Source organism: Rhinolophus ferrumequinum, chromosome 11 (genome assembly GCF_004115265.2).
Source record: "Rhinolophus ferrumequinum isolate MPI-CBG mRhiFer1 chromosome 11, mRhiFer1_v1.p, whole genome shotgun sequence".
Classification (NCBI taxonomy): Eukaryota; Metazoa; Chordata; class Mammalia; order Chiroptera; family Rhinolophidae; genus Rhinolophus; species Rhinolophus ferrumequinum.
In genome coordinates, this window is record NC_046294.1 from 77,186,619 (window position 1) to 77,202,220 (window position 15,602).

The 15,602-nt window shown below is 34.8% G+C and overlaps 1 protein-coding gene across 3 annotated transcripts in view; it reads right to left on the minus strand.

The window, feature by feature from the left end:
* Positions 1-15,602, minus strand: part of ATM (ATM serine/threonine kinase) — a 116,687-nt gene that overhangs the window by 100,326 nt on the left and 759 nt on the right. For 2 of the 3 annotated variants that reach the window (XM_033120446.1, XM_033120445.1), the window contains 7 exons: positions 14,797-14,898; positions 14,607-14,719; positions 13,197-13,342; positions 9,708-9,872; positions 3,096-3,261; positions 2,197-2,435; positions 8-171 (listed from right to left, as the gene is read on the minus strand). In XM_033120446.1, the coding sequence (XP_032976337.1) occupies positions 8-171; positions 2,197-2,435; positions 3,096-3,261; positions 9,708-9,872; positions 13,197-13,342; positions 14,607-14,719; positions 14,797-14,868 (1,065 nt within the window). In that variant the 5' untranslated portion in view covers positions 14,869-14,898. Of the gene's footprint in view, positions 1-7; positions 172-2,196; positions 2,436-3,095; positions 3,262-9,696; positions 9,873-13,196; positions 13,343-14,606; positions 14,720-14,796; positions 14,899-15,602 lie in introns of those variants that run through there. The other variant, XM_033120447.1, reaches the window with a different exon arrangement.

Sequence of the window (15,602 nt, forward strand, 5' to 3'; positions counted from 1 at the left end):
ACTATACCTGGTGACAAACATCTGCCATCAATTCAATCAAGTTTTCCTTGACAGCAATATTACGAGATCCTGAAGAATATTTCCCTCTGCTTCCTATATGACTTATCTCATTAACTAGCAGTTCATATAAGTTGTATAAGATACTTCTCCATTTTCTTGATTCATAAGCACCTGTAATTCAAAAAATTATAACATATATACACTACATTTGTATTGCCAACTGCCACAACGCTATTCATCTGTCAAAGTGGAAAACATTCGAAGACATCAGGCCCAACCTTCTATTCAGTACTAATGCCTCTTCTGACAACATCCTTGACAAGCTCTACTTCATAAGTGTCCATTTCACACTCAGTTAAATGAATTTGTTATAAAATTCTTCCATATTCTGATCTTTCTCTAATCAACTCAAAATCTCATACTTTCTCTAATTTCTTCTCTTCCCTGAGGCAAATACAATGAAGATATCTCCTCTTTTATATGAGGACCAAGTTCTCCCCATGTCTTCATTGAAGAGAAAAACATTACCAATTCCTTTAACTAGTTAGTGCATGAACGACATGTTGTTATCCAGAATTCTCATCATGCCAGTCCTCTTGCCCTAGACACACTCCAGTCAACTTATGACCCTCTTAAAATGTTCACTCTACAATGTCTGGTGAATATAATACTCCAACTGTGATCTGTATGGCGAACAATGAGCTATTACGTCCCACAAAAAAACATGAAATTTATTAATGTAGCCTAAAACTATATTAGTGTTTCTGGCAGCCTCATCCTCCTGCCAATTTTCAATTCATCCTAAATATGCAGTTAACTAAAACGCTACACGCATCATACGATTTCCTAATAAGCCTGATTTTCATCCTGGTGAGAGCTATGTGAAAGATGAAAAACTAAGAAAAGCCACCCTTCTTTGACTCACGGTAGTTTCATGGGCTACAAATACACCTAACCAAACACACTAGAAGAACTCTTGAAACATAACACAGCTACTTTTTTTTTCTTCTAAGATTTTATTGGGGAAGGGGAACAGGACTTTATTGGAGAACAGTGTGTACTTCCAGGACTTTTTTTTTTTTTCCCAAGTCAAGTTGTTGTCCTTTCAATCTTAGTTGTGGAGGGCGCAGCTCAGCTCCAGGTCCAGTTGCGGTTGCTAGTTGCAGGGGGCACATCCCACCATCCCTTGCGGGAGTATAACCTTGTGGTTGAGAGGATGTGCTCCAACCAACTGAGCCATCTGGGAGCTCAGCTGCAGCTCAGGTCAAGGTGCCGTGTTCAATCTTAGTTGCAGGGGGCGCTGCCCACCATCCCTTGCGGGACTCCAGGAATTGAACTGGCAACCTTGTGGTTGAGAGCCCACTGGCCCATGTGGGAATCGAACCAGCCTGGAGTTAGGAACATAGAGCTCTAACCACCTGAGCCACCGGGCTGGCCAACACAGCTACTTTTGATAGAAAGTGGCTGTAACATTTCTCCTCTGTTTTACCTGCTATGACTGAATGTAGCATGATTTCTTAGTGGTCATTAAGCTAGCCATGATGAATTGGTCCTTAGGCTAGCACAAGCCCAAAGACAAACGTTGCCTGAGCATGAGGAAACTCATTCAGTTCCACTTCACCCAATAAAGTTCCTGTCTAGTGAATGTAGCTATACCAAGCACTATTTTCTTGATGAAAGATAAATGCAAAGGAATCAAGGGTGAATGGGTCATTCATTTCTGGTTTTCCCAGCAAACAGAGGCTTGGAGTAGCTATGAGGTTTATGAATGTATGTACGTATCTTCCTTGAGAACTAACTGGCTATTTTCAGTCCACATGCATCTATTTTGTCTTCTAATAAAAGCAGTATGTGAATAAACAAGATCCTGTCCTCTCTAAATTCTTTTACTTAGTGTTTGTCACATCTCCTAGCAACTAATTATTGCTGCATAAATAGCTCCTAGAGGGAACAGCGTTTCCTATTGGTTTGTATGCTTCACAGCATAACTAAACAAATGGTAAGGCGTAATATGACTTGCTATGACAGCTTCAAATTCTAAAAATATGTGTGAAAAATATCATCATGAGTAATATCCCTACCAAACACAGCAATCCAGAGGAAGGTCATAACCTCTTACCAAATACAGATTTCATACTTAAGCCTTTATGTTTCAACGAAGAAGCAAATTCAAAACAGTAAAAATTTCCTTTATACCTTTATCTTGGGTTTTGGCTCCCTTTGGATGATGGATATAAATTTGCAGTTGAAATAATTCAATAATTACTTCTTTTAAGGAATCATTAAGTCTGTGCTGAGTCCAAACATACAGCAAAGTAGAAAGAATTTCATCTCCTAATTCACACACTTGAATTCGAAAGTTAACAGCCAAAGTCTTGAGGAAGATAATAAATGCTGCTAAGATATGATTTAGACCTGTAGAGATCTTTTCTTGTCTATGACAGAAAAGAAAGAGACTCAGCTTGGTATAACCATGGCGGGGGGAATACACAAAGTAAACACACTTATGAAGCTGCATGCTGAAAGAAAAGAAAAAAAAATCTTAATTTTCAAATAACAATAGCCTTAGTTTCAGAACTATTTAGAAAAAAAAAATCACAACAGCACTACACAGCAACAAAAATCAGCTCTTATTTGGTGCTGAGAGTACTCCTGTTAGCTCTCTCGGCTACTGAAACACTGTCTAAAATTATACAAAACTGATCTGTATACCTACCATTTATAAAATGTTTCACGTTATAAACTTGGTAATACCATATAAACTTAAGATGCTGATACTTCCAAAATACATTATTTTATTTTATTCTTATCCTCAAAATGGGGTAAATAAAACTACTTATAGGATATTTAGCTTTTCCTGTCATTAGAAAAGCAAGACAGGATCTCCCACTGGAAAGCATCATTTCATGTTCTGCATAATGGATATTCAGGAAGTGTTGGACCTGACCAATATTTGCATTGAGAATCCACTAGCTCTACTATAATAAGCCAATTTTTAAAAATTGGTAGTATTTTTAGTTACTGAATTTAAAACATAGTCTTCCAAGATCAAATGGATTTTCAATATAAAACAAAACAAAAAGAGATTAGATTACCTTGCATTCTGAATAGCCTTTGAAAAAAAATCCAAGAATTTGGAATTTAATCCATCAGTTTGGGAACAGCATCCTTTAGTCACAGCTTGAATTATTCTAGCCACTAAAACTCTATTGATGTCTTGTGAAGGTTTAAGATACAGTTTGAAGTACACAGAGAACAATTCTGAAAAAAACAAATAAAAACGTATTATTTTTTTTTAAAAGAAAATCAGCAAATCATTTAACATAAATGTCACAATTCAAATTTCAACAATCCCACATATAAAAGATTAAAATTATACTAACTTATATTTAATACAGTAAAAGCATCCCATTAATCTTTCATTCTATTTTACATAAACTACCTTCAAGACAAGAACAACTTTAGTTAGCAGAAAACATAAACACCAGTTTAAGAGACAGACTTCAGATAAGCTCCTTCTCTAATCCTATGTTCCTCCATCTAGGCCTAACAAAGCACTTGACACAATGCACACTCCAGTTTTGTTGTTTTAATGCTGTTTGACTAATAACGATTTATTTCTCACAGCAATAATAGTAGCCAGGGTTCCTTCATTTTTGCATAAATTCCTCAATCCCAAAGGCAACATGAGAGGGACAGGTGACAGAAGTGCAAATGAGAAGCTATATTACAGAAGAGAAACCCCAAGCTTTTTATAATAAATGGGCTGAAAGCAAACCTGTCCTTTGCGCTGCAGGAAGCCATCAATCATGTCTTTCAACTCACTATAGGAACCTCACTACGAACCTCCAGTACAATGCTGAATAGGAGCGGTGACAGTGAACATGTCTTGTTCCCCATTTCTTTTGTGAAAATATTTAAATTATGAATACAATTTCTTTAAGTTATAGAACTATCTAGAGTACCTATACCATAATGAGTAAGTTTTGACAGTGTGTAGTATTATGGGATTGGTCCATTTAAATTCAGTTGTCAAATTTATGTGCATAGATTCACAGGATTTCCTTCTTTCGATAGCTATAGGATCTGCAATTATAACCCATTTCATTTCTAATATCACTAATTTGTGTCTTCTCTCTTTTTATATTAGTCACTCTTGTTAGAGATTCTAGATTTTATTGATGTTTTAAAAGAATCTGCTTTTTGTTTCATTAATTTTTCTTTCTTTTTTTTTTGTTTTCAAATTTCATTTATTTCTGCTTAAGTTTTTGGGTTTGTTTTTCTAGTTTCTTGAGATGGAAGTTCAGATTATTGATTTGAGATCTTTCTTCTTTTCTAATGTAGACAATTAATGCTATAAATTACCTTCTCGGCATATCTTTAATTGCATTCCACAAATTTTGGTATGTAGTAAATTTCACTTTCATCCAGTTCTAACTATACTTTGATTTTGAGATATTTCCTTCAACCCATGAATTACTTAAAAGTATTGTTCATTTAAACAAAACTGTTGTTCCTTTTCACAAAAATATTATGAAGGAAACAGAATTCTATGACAGAAAGTAAAAAGAGAGGGACAAATTTAGAAAGAGCAATCAGAAAATGGCAGTGACGTTTAAGTTGAGACCTAAAGTATGAGAAGACAACAGCCATACAGAGGGTAGCCTTGACAAGAGAAGGACAAATGCCACAAAGAGCTTGCACTCTCTGAAGTGTGTGAGATGATCCATACCAGTGTCAGAAAGAAATATTATAACTTATTTTTTTAATTAAAATTACAAACAAAAATTAAGATTTACTGATATTTAATACAGATGTTAACAATGGCCACTTTAAAAGACAGTTTGGCAGTGTCTTACAAATGAAACATATTTTCACCATACAATCCAGCAATCACACTGCTTGGTACTTACCCAAATGATCTGAAAACTTATCTGTATACAGATATTTATAGCAGCTTTATTCATAATTGCCAAATTTAAAAGCATATCAAAATGTCTTTCAGTAAGTGAATGGATAATTAAACTGTGGTACAATCCAGAAGTATTATTCAGTGCTAAAAGGAAATGAACTATCATATGAAGACATGAATGAAAGTTAAATGCATATAACTAAGTGAAAGAAGCCAATCTAAAATGACCACATACGAGTACTATCTGACTCCAATTATATGACATTCTGGAAAAGTCAAAGCTATGGAGATAGTAAAATCACTGGTTGGTAGGAATAGGGTAAGGGAGGGATAAAAAGGTGGAGCACAGAGGATTTTTAGGGCAGTCAAACTAATCTGTATGGTATTATAATGATGGATACATGTCATTACACATTTGCCAAAGCCTATAGAATATACACCACCAAGAGTGACCCTGATGTAAACTGTAAATTATGTGTGATCTGAGGTGTCAGTGTAGGTTCACTGATGGAAACGAAGTTACCACTTTAGTGCAGGATGTTGACAGTGGGTGAGGCTGTGCACGTTTGAGGTTGGGGGGTATAAGGGAACTCCACACTTTCTGGTTAATTTTGCTGTGAATCTACAACTGCTCTGAAAAAAAATACAGTCTGTTTTAAAAAAAAAGTTTGGAAATCACTTGGTCAGAGAATCCAAGTATGGAGACTGCAGCTACAGACCAGAAATTAGAAGGATGGGGGTGGGCTGTTAGTTGAGGTAAAAGGTCCGAGAGGTAGGCAGAAGCAACACTGTGTAGTGATTCCAAGGCTTGGAAGAGGAGTCCACATTTCACACCAGGTGTGCAGGAAAGCCACTGAAAGCTTTCAACTTTTCTTCCTACCTTATTAGAAAAACTATCTTCTTCCTTGTAATAGTCCTACTGTAGGTCTCTTGCTTTGGAGTCCCTTCTTCTCAGGAAACATATATAATCAATTTTCTGTGTATTCACCACTCTCTCTACTAAGTCCTTCCAATTATATTTTTATATATTCCAGTCACTCTCATCTTTAACAGAACTCTTTCCCTTCCCCTTTACAACCGAAGCTTTTGAAAAGTGTTATCTGTATTTGCTAAACCATTTCCTCACTTGTCTCTCAAGCTTTCACACCAGTCCTTTATAGAATTGAACACCATCAATCAACTGGCTCTAATTAACAATATGAATCCCGACAAAGAAGATACCTACCAAGAAGGGTCCTGGTGGCTAACTGAGCTCAAATTTAAAAGCAGAGCCTAGCAGCTGTTTCTAAACTGGGGCCTCTCACACAAACCGCTCTTCAGGGAAAAGACTGCACTGAATTGCCTGCCTGCAATGTGTTCTTGCCATCGGAGCCAGCCATTATAAAGGAGTTCCTGGAATCCTATTTCAACCAGTAGGATGGAGACTGTCCCTAATCAATGGGAGCTGTGCAGCTACAACGCTATTAGCACCTTCACCAACCAATCAGAGCAGCTCCATTCTGACCAATCAAGACAGTGCTTTTGGGACCAATCAAACTACGAAGATTTGGAGTCCTCATTTGCATGAGGAGGACCAGGGACAGGGACTTCTCTCTGTACAAGTCAGCTCCCATCAGAGAGTGTGATTTCCCTTTCCACTGAAGGCTGTGTTTCCCCAGCTGGAGATGTAGCACTGAAGATGAAACAAAGACGCCTCGCCAGTGGGGAGCAGAGCAAAGCAGAGCAAAGCTGTCTAGATGGAGAGGGGCCTTGCCTCTGGGTCGCTTCAGGGCCACTTCACAGTGGTGCTCCTTCATAACTGAGCTGTAACATTACTGAGCTGTTACACAGCGGTGTTGTTCTCAGAGCAGTGCTGTATAATAATTGAGCTATTTGCACTGAATAAAATTTCCTTCTTCACCACACCCCAAATTGGGGATTCTTGTTGGCATTGAATTGGTACCAACGACCATAGGTTGACACCATTTCTAGAATAATTAACTTAATAACGGCAGATACACATTCTTTCAAATGCATATGGCACATCAACAAGGTGCACCTTATTCTGAATCATAAAAGAAATCATAACAATTATAAATAATTTAGAGTACAAAAATTTATGTTCTCTGAGCATAATGTAATTAGACTGGAAACCATAAAAGAAAAAAAAAATTCCCCAAACAATTGGAAATTAAACAACACATTTCCAAATAATCCATGGGTCAAAGAGGAACTCTCAAAAAAAAAAAAAAATAGAACATATTTTGAATTGAAAAAAAAGAAAAGAAAATATTGTCAAAATTTGTGAGATATGTTTAAAGCAATGTTTAGAGAAAAACTTATCATACCTAATGCATATGTTTAGGAAAGAAGCCAATAATCTAAGCTTCTACCTTAAGAAACTAGAGAACAAATTAAACCCCCAAAAGAAGGAACTAATAAGATCAAAAATCAATAATGAAAGAGGCAGTATCACTACAGAGCCTACACACATTAAAAGGATAAGGCAGTAACGTTCAAGAACTTTATGCTCATACATTCAACAACTTAGGTGAACTGTACAAATTCTAAAAACAAATTATCAAAAGTCTCTGAAAAACAGATATGTAAGCTAAATAATCCTGTACTATCAAAGAAATTGAATAGTTAAAAATCTTCCAACATCAACCTCCAAATTCAATCCAGTAATATATCAATTGGATAACACATTTTGCCCTAGTGGGGTGTATATGCCAGGAACACAAGGTTGACTCAACCTGTGAAAAATCCATCAACATAATTCAACACATCAATAATAGACTAAAGAAACAAAAACCACAATTATCTTAACAGATGCAGAAAAAAAATTTAACAAAATTCAACATCCATTCCTGATAAAAAACGATAAGCAACTATGAATAAAAGGAAACATCCTCAACCTGTAGTGACAGTATAAAACGCTGACTTCTTTAAATCAAAAAAAGACCTAAAATAAATAAATAAACAAACCTAAATAAATGGAAATATACCATGTTCATGGATTGTACAATTCTGTTAAGATGTCTATTCTTCCCAACTTGTTCAACAGATTCAGTGTAATCCCTATCAAAAGCCCAGCAGGATTTTTTTAATAGAAATCAACAAGCTGATTCCAAAATTTATATGGAAATGTTAGTTCAGTCTTAGGTCATCTTCTCTCACTCTGAACTCTTTCCCTAAACAATCTCATTAATAGCCATAGCTTCAATCAATACCACTACCAAATATATATTTTGAACGTAAGCTTTACTTCTTGAGCAGAGTCCACATTAGAGAAGGAGTTTCAGAGAAGTGAGCTAACTGAAAAATAAATTTAACAAAAAGGTTGATTATTAGAAGTAATAGCAGTTGCTTAAAAATAAAAAGAAGATTTCAGAAAACATGCCAGATGATGGAATCATAGTAAAGAGACTAAAGGAAGCACTGCCATTGTTTCAGTGAGACCCATTATTAAAATCTGCAAATATCCTAAATATTTAGGATGGACCACTTTGGTGAGAGACTTCTCAGAGTATTCTAGGTATCACTGGTCTATTCTCCAAAGGCTTGAGGGCTATGTTTGGGATACAGTCTCCCTTATGGTCAGAGCAACATCAAAGGCCCCAGGCAATGCCTTAGAAATTGATGCAACAGTTGAGAAGGCCTTTATTCATGTGGGAAGAGTAGAATGTAATGCAGGGCACTGATTAGGTCACAGTTTTATGGTCCTTATAGATCTCATTTTGAAATGATAAACTCACAGTAAAGAATATGTCTTTTAATTACCACAATTTACCTTGAATATTTTTCAAAGAAAATACTGAGTTTCTAAATTGTCGGAGGTGGTTTTATTAGAAGACTTGGACATCTGGCTTAAAATCACCTTGTTACAGTGAAGTCCCATTAAACCCATTTAGACCCAGAAATGCTCCACCTTTGAAATCAATAAACTCAAATGTTTCACTCTCTGACCATTAACTTCCTTCCTTTGTGGTCTCTCAGTAACTCTCACCTAACAAACTGTCAACAACACTAGAATCCTTCCTGGCACCCATCAAACCCATTCAGACCCAGAAATGTTCTACCTTTGAAATTAAAACTCAAATATTTCAGTCTCTGACCGTAACTTCCTTTGTGGTTTTTCAGTACCTCTCACCTACAAATTGTCAATAACACTAGAGTCCTCCCTGGCATCCAATTCTACTTATCTTGTAAGTCACTGGATACTATATCCTATAGGTCCTATACAGGACCCACTGTGTCCTAAATATCCTATTCTAACACTTTTGGTTTCCATTTCTTTACCAGTGACCTGCTCACTTTACTAATCCAATGAAAACTTTTGTGTCTTATCATTTGTACAACACTTAAAATGTCACACCCCTTTCAACTTGAAATTCTCTTGCTTTCACTTTTATGATACAACTCTCGCTTGGTTTTCTTCTCTCTACTTTAATCATGGTTGATTTTAGGTGTCACTGATCTGTGAAGTCACTGCACCCAAGCATGCCTATATAATAATGCATCATAATGCATGGTGTTTTCTGCCCCTAGACTGTCAAATCCTTGAGGATAGTGGATGGCATCTTTCAATTCTGTAATTCCAGATAGTAAGCACCTAATATATATTATCGGTGACAATAATTTAGGAAATATATAATAAATGTAAATTTAGAGTCAGATTCTGTAACCATTTAATTTTACTAAAGTACTGTTAAACTGTGATATAGTTTAGGGATACAAATAGACTCCAACTGCTCTTTTGGTAAAATATCATTTCACAGAGAAAAATTCACTAAGAACAAACTTTAAAACATACCTAGCCACTGTTGCTGAGATATTTCACACCAGTATTTTCTCACTGAAAGAATGTCCTTGAGCAATATGTTGCTACAATCAGCTCCATAAACGGCGCCGTTAGATGAATCTTTCACTGTGTCCATGACATAATTCAAGAGTTCTTGACATTTTAGCCTGGGTGCTCCTATTTAAACATAAACAAATAAATAAAAATATGTAAATCTTTGGAAAATTAATTAAGAAATGGCAACCATACAAATAATTCCTTTTGGCAAATTACTAGTAACTGACCTCCTTCTCATATAGTGCGGATTAGCAAACTATGCCCATAGGTAAAATTCTGTAAGCCACTTGTGTTTGGAAATAAAGCTTAACTAGACCACAGCCATGTCCATTCATTTATGTATTGTCTATGTCTACTTTCAGGCTGAAAAAGCAGTGTTGAGTGGTTGAGATAGAAACTTACGTGGCCTACAAAGTCAAAAACATTCACTATCTGGTCCCTTTACAAAAAAGTTTACCAACACCTGTATGAATATTTAACAAAACAATCATACATTCAATCATTCATCCTCAGTAATTCACAATTTCTGGCATTAGATCTAAAATGATCCAAAATTACTTGGTAACTTTTATAAAGAAAAAATTAAATAACATAAGATTATACCGAGGATTGAAAAAAAGAGTATAAGGATATTTACTATGAAAAGAAAAATTACTTCCAAGTCCTATAACAGAATTTATAGCACACATGTATTTAAAGTTGTAATTTTTACAGTTTTATTTACTAGAGGTTCTGAAAATTCAGCATTAATGGATATATTCTTGAAGGCAACAAAAGCACATTTAAAAATTCTTATTTTGAGCAAACCTTATTGATGTCGCAGCCAAAATTTTGTATTTCAACGTTAACAATCTTAAAATCATACAGAACATTTTTGTTATAAGCAATGAGCAAGGCGCTGCAAGTCTTTATGTATATTTGAAAATATTCCAGTTTAGAATTTTCTTATGATGAGACTAGTTATATTGAGAAGTATCTGAAAATGCTAAATTAGCATGCACGGATATAACTGGAAAATCATTTTTACTTAAGGCTTATAACATAATTTTAGGCTTCTGGCGAATGATGAAATGCACAATCATATGATCCTCTGCTGTAACACCTATGCATGTCTCTCTTCCAGTCCTTAAAACATTTTCTTATCTATAACATGTTATATTATCACATCCTTAGGAAAGGAATTAATCTCTATATCCCAACATCTAGCCCAGTGACTGCTCTATAGTAGATGGTTAATAAACATCTGGTGAAAACCACATAAATTCCGTTTCCCCGAAAATAAGACCTAGCCGGACATTAAGCTATAATGCGTCTTATATTATAGTAAAATAAGACCGGGTCTTATATTAATTTTTGCTCCAAAAGACGCATTAGAGCTGATTGTCCGGCTAGGTCTTATTTTCAGGGAAACACGGTTAATATCAGGAAATCATATTTCCCTATGGCCTTAATCTCAATATATTTCCTTCCACTGCCAAATTTGAGAAATGCTTCAAAAATTATGCTGACATTCTTTTCTAAAGAATCTGACTCAAAAGGGCAACTAAATTGGCTGCAGAGACTTTATGGAACGTCATGAAACTTAACAGCTGGGTTTTGTATTCTCTAGAATGTCTAGGCTCTGTCTGCGTAGGAGCAGACAAATCCCTACATAAAGGAGTGAACAATATTTGCTTACTGATTCCTTCCCAGCTGCCTCTTTTTTCCTAATATTTGTTTCTTTTTTTCATTGCATTTTTGATGCGAAGTAAGTTTGGCAAAGTCTGGACCTGTGTGTGTTTAAAATCCCATCAACCCTCCAATCCTTGGAAAACACCAATTGAAGTGAGATGACATGATAGTAGCGCCCCAGTTTTGGTCTAAGATTAAAGATGTTTAAATTACAAAGTCAAATTTAAAAGGAAGCCTTAAATAAAAACACCACTTTTCAACCATTAAATGATCTTACTTTGATAATTTCATCCATTCATGCCTGTAAACCAACACATTGATACCTTCGTACATTTTCAAAAGTGACCTCCATTATTAATTTTGCAATTGAAGGTTTTTTTCACTGTAAAGTGAAATGGTTAAGTGCCAAACTTCTCTGGTGGACTACAAATGGGCTTGATATCTCTCTCAATCACTCACAAACTTTATAAAAACATATAAAGATCTACAAAGAACCCAGTGTTAGTGGCCAGGAATACAAATTTTAATGGATGCAGGGCTATCATACAGGGCAAAAGCAGGTGCAGAATATTTCAGTGTAGCTTTCCCTTGTGTTCTGCTGGAGTCTCTGACAAGGGCTTACAGCCATCCACACAAACTGGCATCGCAGGGGATCTGGAAAACTAAATTTTTGCTGAACCATGGATTATACTCAAGTTTACACCTCTATTCTGAAATATCACTCACTAAGAATCTATGTCCAGCTACTTAATGTTTTCAAATATTCGGCTTTTCTGATTCTTAAACTAAACTTGGTATCACAAAGCCATATGCTTATCTCTGAAGAGTAAACAAAGTCTAAGCCCAAGAGTCCCAATACAAACATTTCTACTTCAGTTTTTCAGCATTACGTGAAGCCGATTTCATGACATAGACTACTAGATCCTGCATTTTGGTTCCAAATATCTCAAAATATTAACTATAGAAATTCAACGAGAGCTATGGCTTAGCAGGAACAAAAAAGAACTTGGTATTTATTTTTAAATCAATAAAAAAATACCACGTTCTTTTTTTGCTCTCGATAAACACAGTGTTAAATGTGTGGGTTTTGATTGCCAAGAAAGCTAATGTGATCTTAGAATTAATTAGTAAAAGTATACAATAAAAGATATGAAGTCCTGCTCCACCCTGTACCAATCAGAATATACCTATAAGATGGAGTCCCGTACTTTAGGTGATATAACTAAATTGAAGAATATTCAGAAGAAAGTGACACAAAAACTAGGTCATATGCACTAAAGCAAGTAGATCTGTTTAGCATAGAGAAGAGGACTTAGGGGAAATAAATATAGCTAACTCCAACTATCTTAAAAAATGTCATATTGAAGAAATTGATTAGAATTTTTCTGTATTATCTCAGAAGGTAGAAGAAGTAACAAAAGGAGGCAGATTTTGCTATTATTAAAGCTATTCAAAGATAGAACAGAAAACTTCAAAAGGTACATTTAACCATTATGGCTACCTAAGTGCTAAGAACATGAAGAGGGGATCCAAGAAGAATAGGTAGTTGAAATAATTTTTAATCCTTTCAACCCTAAGATTCCATGCTTACATAAATTCCTCCAAATATTTGAACCTATATCAAAAATAGGGTTTTTAAAAAACCGTTATTTAAAAACCATTCTATGTACTAGAAATTAGAGCTAGCACTCAACTTTTACCTCACCATATTCAGACCAAACTTATGCAACAATAACCCATTAAGCCAATTATTTATAATAACACAGCACCTACTTTTATTTGCACATTTGATGAAGTATTTGACCAAGCTACTGATTTCTTGCATCCTTTTCTGCCTGGTGGCTTGTGTTGAGGCTGATACATTTGGTTTTGCTGTTTTCAGACTTTCTGTTTCTTTCTGAATATATCCTTGTAAGAATCTTCAAGAAAACAAAATAGAATTTCAGAAACTCATTAAATGCTTAAATAATTATAATAGTTTCAAAAAATCCTTCATGCCATCATAAAGAGCATATTTTAAACCATGTCGCTTTAATCAATGTATCAGCTAAATGAAATAATCAAATTTCTTTTTCAAGGCTTAAGCCCCAAGTATCAATTTAAAGTCTGGTCTGCAAAGCTCTTAATCTGTAACCTCCATGATTTTCTATTGCTTTACTGCCCGCTTTCTCTTTATCATTAAAAGCTTGCAGTACTATTAACGGCTCTTAATTCTCTCACCTCTTGCTGTTATTCTATACATGACCTGACTCTTCCCTAGGCAGCTGGTAACATTTCTGGCATTTTAATGAAGCCTGCCTAGAAGATATTCATGATTAATTGGGAGTTCCAGGTGCATATTTGGTCTACCTGATCAGCTTATTCAAAATAGTATTCATCTTTAAATAATATCTGTATTTGTGGTATCTGAAATAAACTAAGAAACCAGAGGAAAAGAAGCATGCATTTATCATGTTTTCAGCACTGAAATCTGTAACAATCTAGCACCAAATAAGAGGTAAAAAAATAAAATAGATTATCTGTTCTAAATTCTCAGGAACAATACTCATACTTCTTTTTGACTGCATATGCTGTTTCAAGTTACTAAGTATTCTACACTAATTTAAAATATTTTATTCATCTTTCCTAAGTCTTCCAACCTATTTCCAGTTATAAATGGACTTCATAGTTAAAAACTGGCTTAATGTAAAAATGTATCAATTCTATTTGACAGTCCAGTCCAATGCCTGAGCTCTGTTTGTTTTTTAAATTGCATTCATATGAAATTATTCTAAAATTCCTTTTGATGTTTTATTATAATTTAACATCTGGCAGTTATTTAGAGCAATATTTAAAGATATCAAAGTAATAATAAAGCACTTACAACTTTATTCTCTAATTTAAAATAAAGTCTTATGAACTAACTGCTATGAAAGGAATTCTCTAATCTTGAGTGAGACATGTCTAAAACATTTTATTGAACAAATGATTCAAAATTCTGTCTATATAAACACCTTTTAAAAATTATGTTTCAGATAAATATTAAGCACTAACTTCGTATGTAAAGCACAATGTTATATAGGGAACAAAGACAAGTAAGAACCTAAAAATACACACACACACACACACAGACACACACACACACACACACACACACAATCACAACAAATAAAAAATACAGTAAAAAAACTTAGAATGGAATACCTAAAAACAGCATCCCAATTTAAGTATTTCCCTTGTTTGGAATCTGAATGCCTATCTAAATGTTGAACGGTTTCAGGATCCCGAATAAGGCGCTTAAATTTCTCAACTTCTTTCTGAAAATGAAAACATAATAATGGTTAGCAACCACACGCTTGCTTCAAGGCAAGATTGAATTTAAGTAATTCACTACCCTTCGTTCTGTAGCTCTATCATGTTCTAGTTGCCGACAGCAAATAAGGAGATCATTAAGTGCTAGACTCATGGTTCAGAATTTCAGAAAACAGCTCATGGTCTGTAAAAAAATACATACATAAAATTATTTCAGACTATGCTATTAATATATAATTAGATCTAAATGTACAACTAGAGGCATATCGTGATCAAAGGCACAATGATTTTTCTTAACATTTCCAAGTTTAAATGAGATTTTCTCAGAATATATCAAAACAAAGCTTCAACATGCAAATGTGTGCTTTGTGTGAATTGGCAGGATAAAACATAAAACATACAATTTATGTTATTGTTCTGGGACCTTTTCTAAGAAACATGACATTTAAATTGAAGCAAACTACAGAGTAAGACTACCAATTTCATTGACAGATAGCTCTAATTCTTTTCTCCATTTGTATTCATTGGTCCTTCTGACCCCTGCTCATCCCTATGACACCCTCCTTTACTTTGCGGTAGGTTACAGGATGTTATTTGATAGTCTTTTTCATTTGATTGTATACTTCTTGAGGACAGGTTATTTTTATTTTTCCATTCCTTATGGTTTTATACATGATTCTTCCCCCTTTTTGTTTAATCTACAGTCTCCTTGATTGAATCAATAAGGAAAATAAAATTGGGATTCTAACCAATGAAGACACCTTAGCAACACCCAAAGAACCATAAAGGTAGGTACCTTCATTCCTGAATATACTAAAGAATTGATTCTCCCAGTCTGTTTCCACAGAACCTCCTTCACCCCTCTACTATCACAGTTCTCTTCTATCA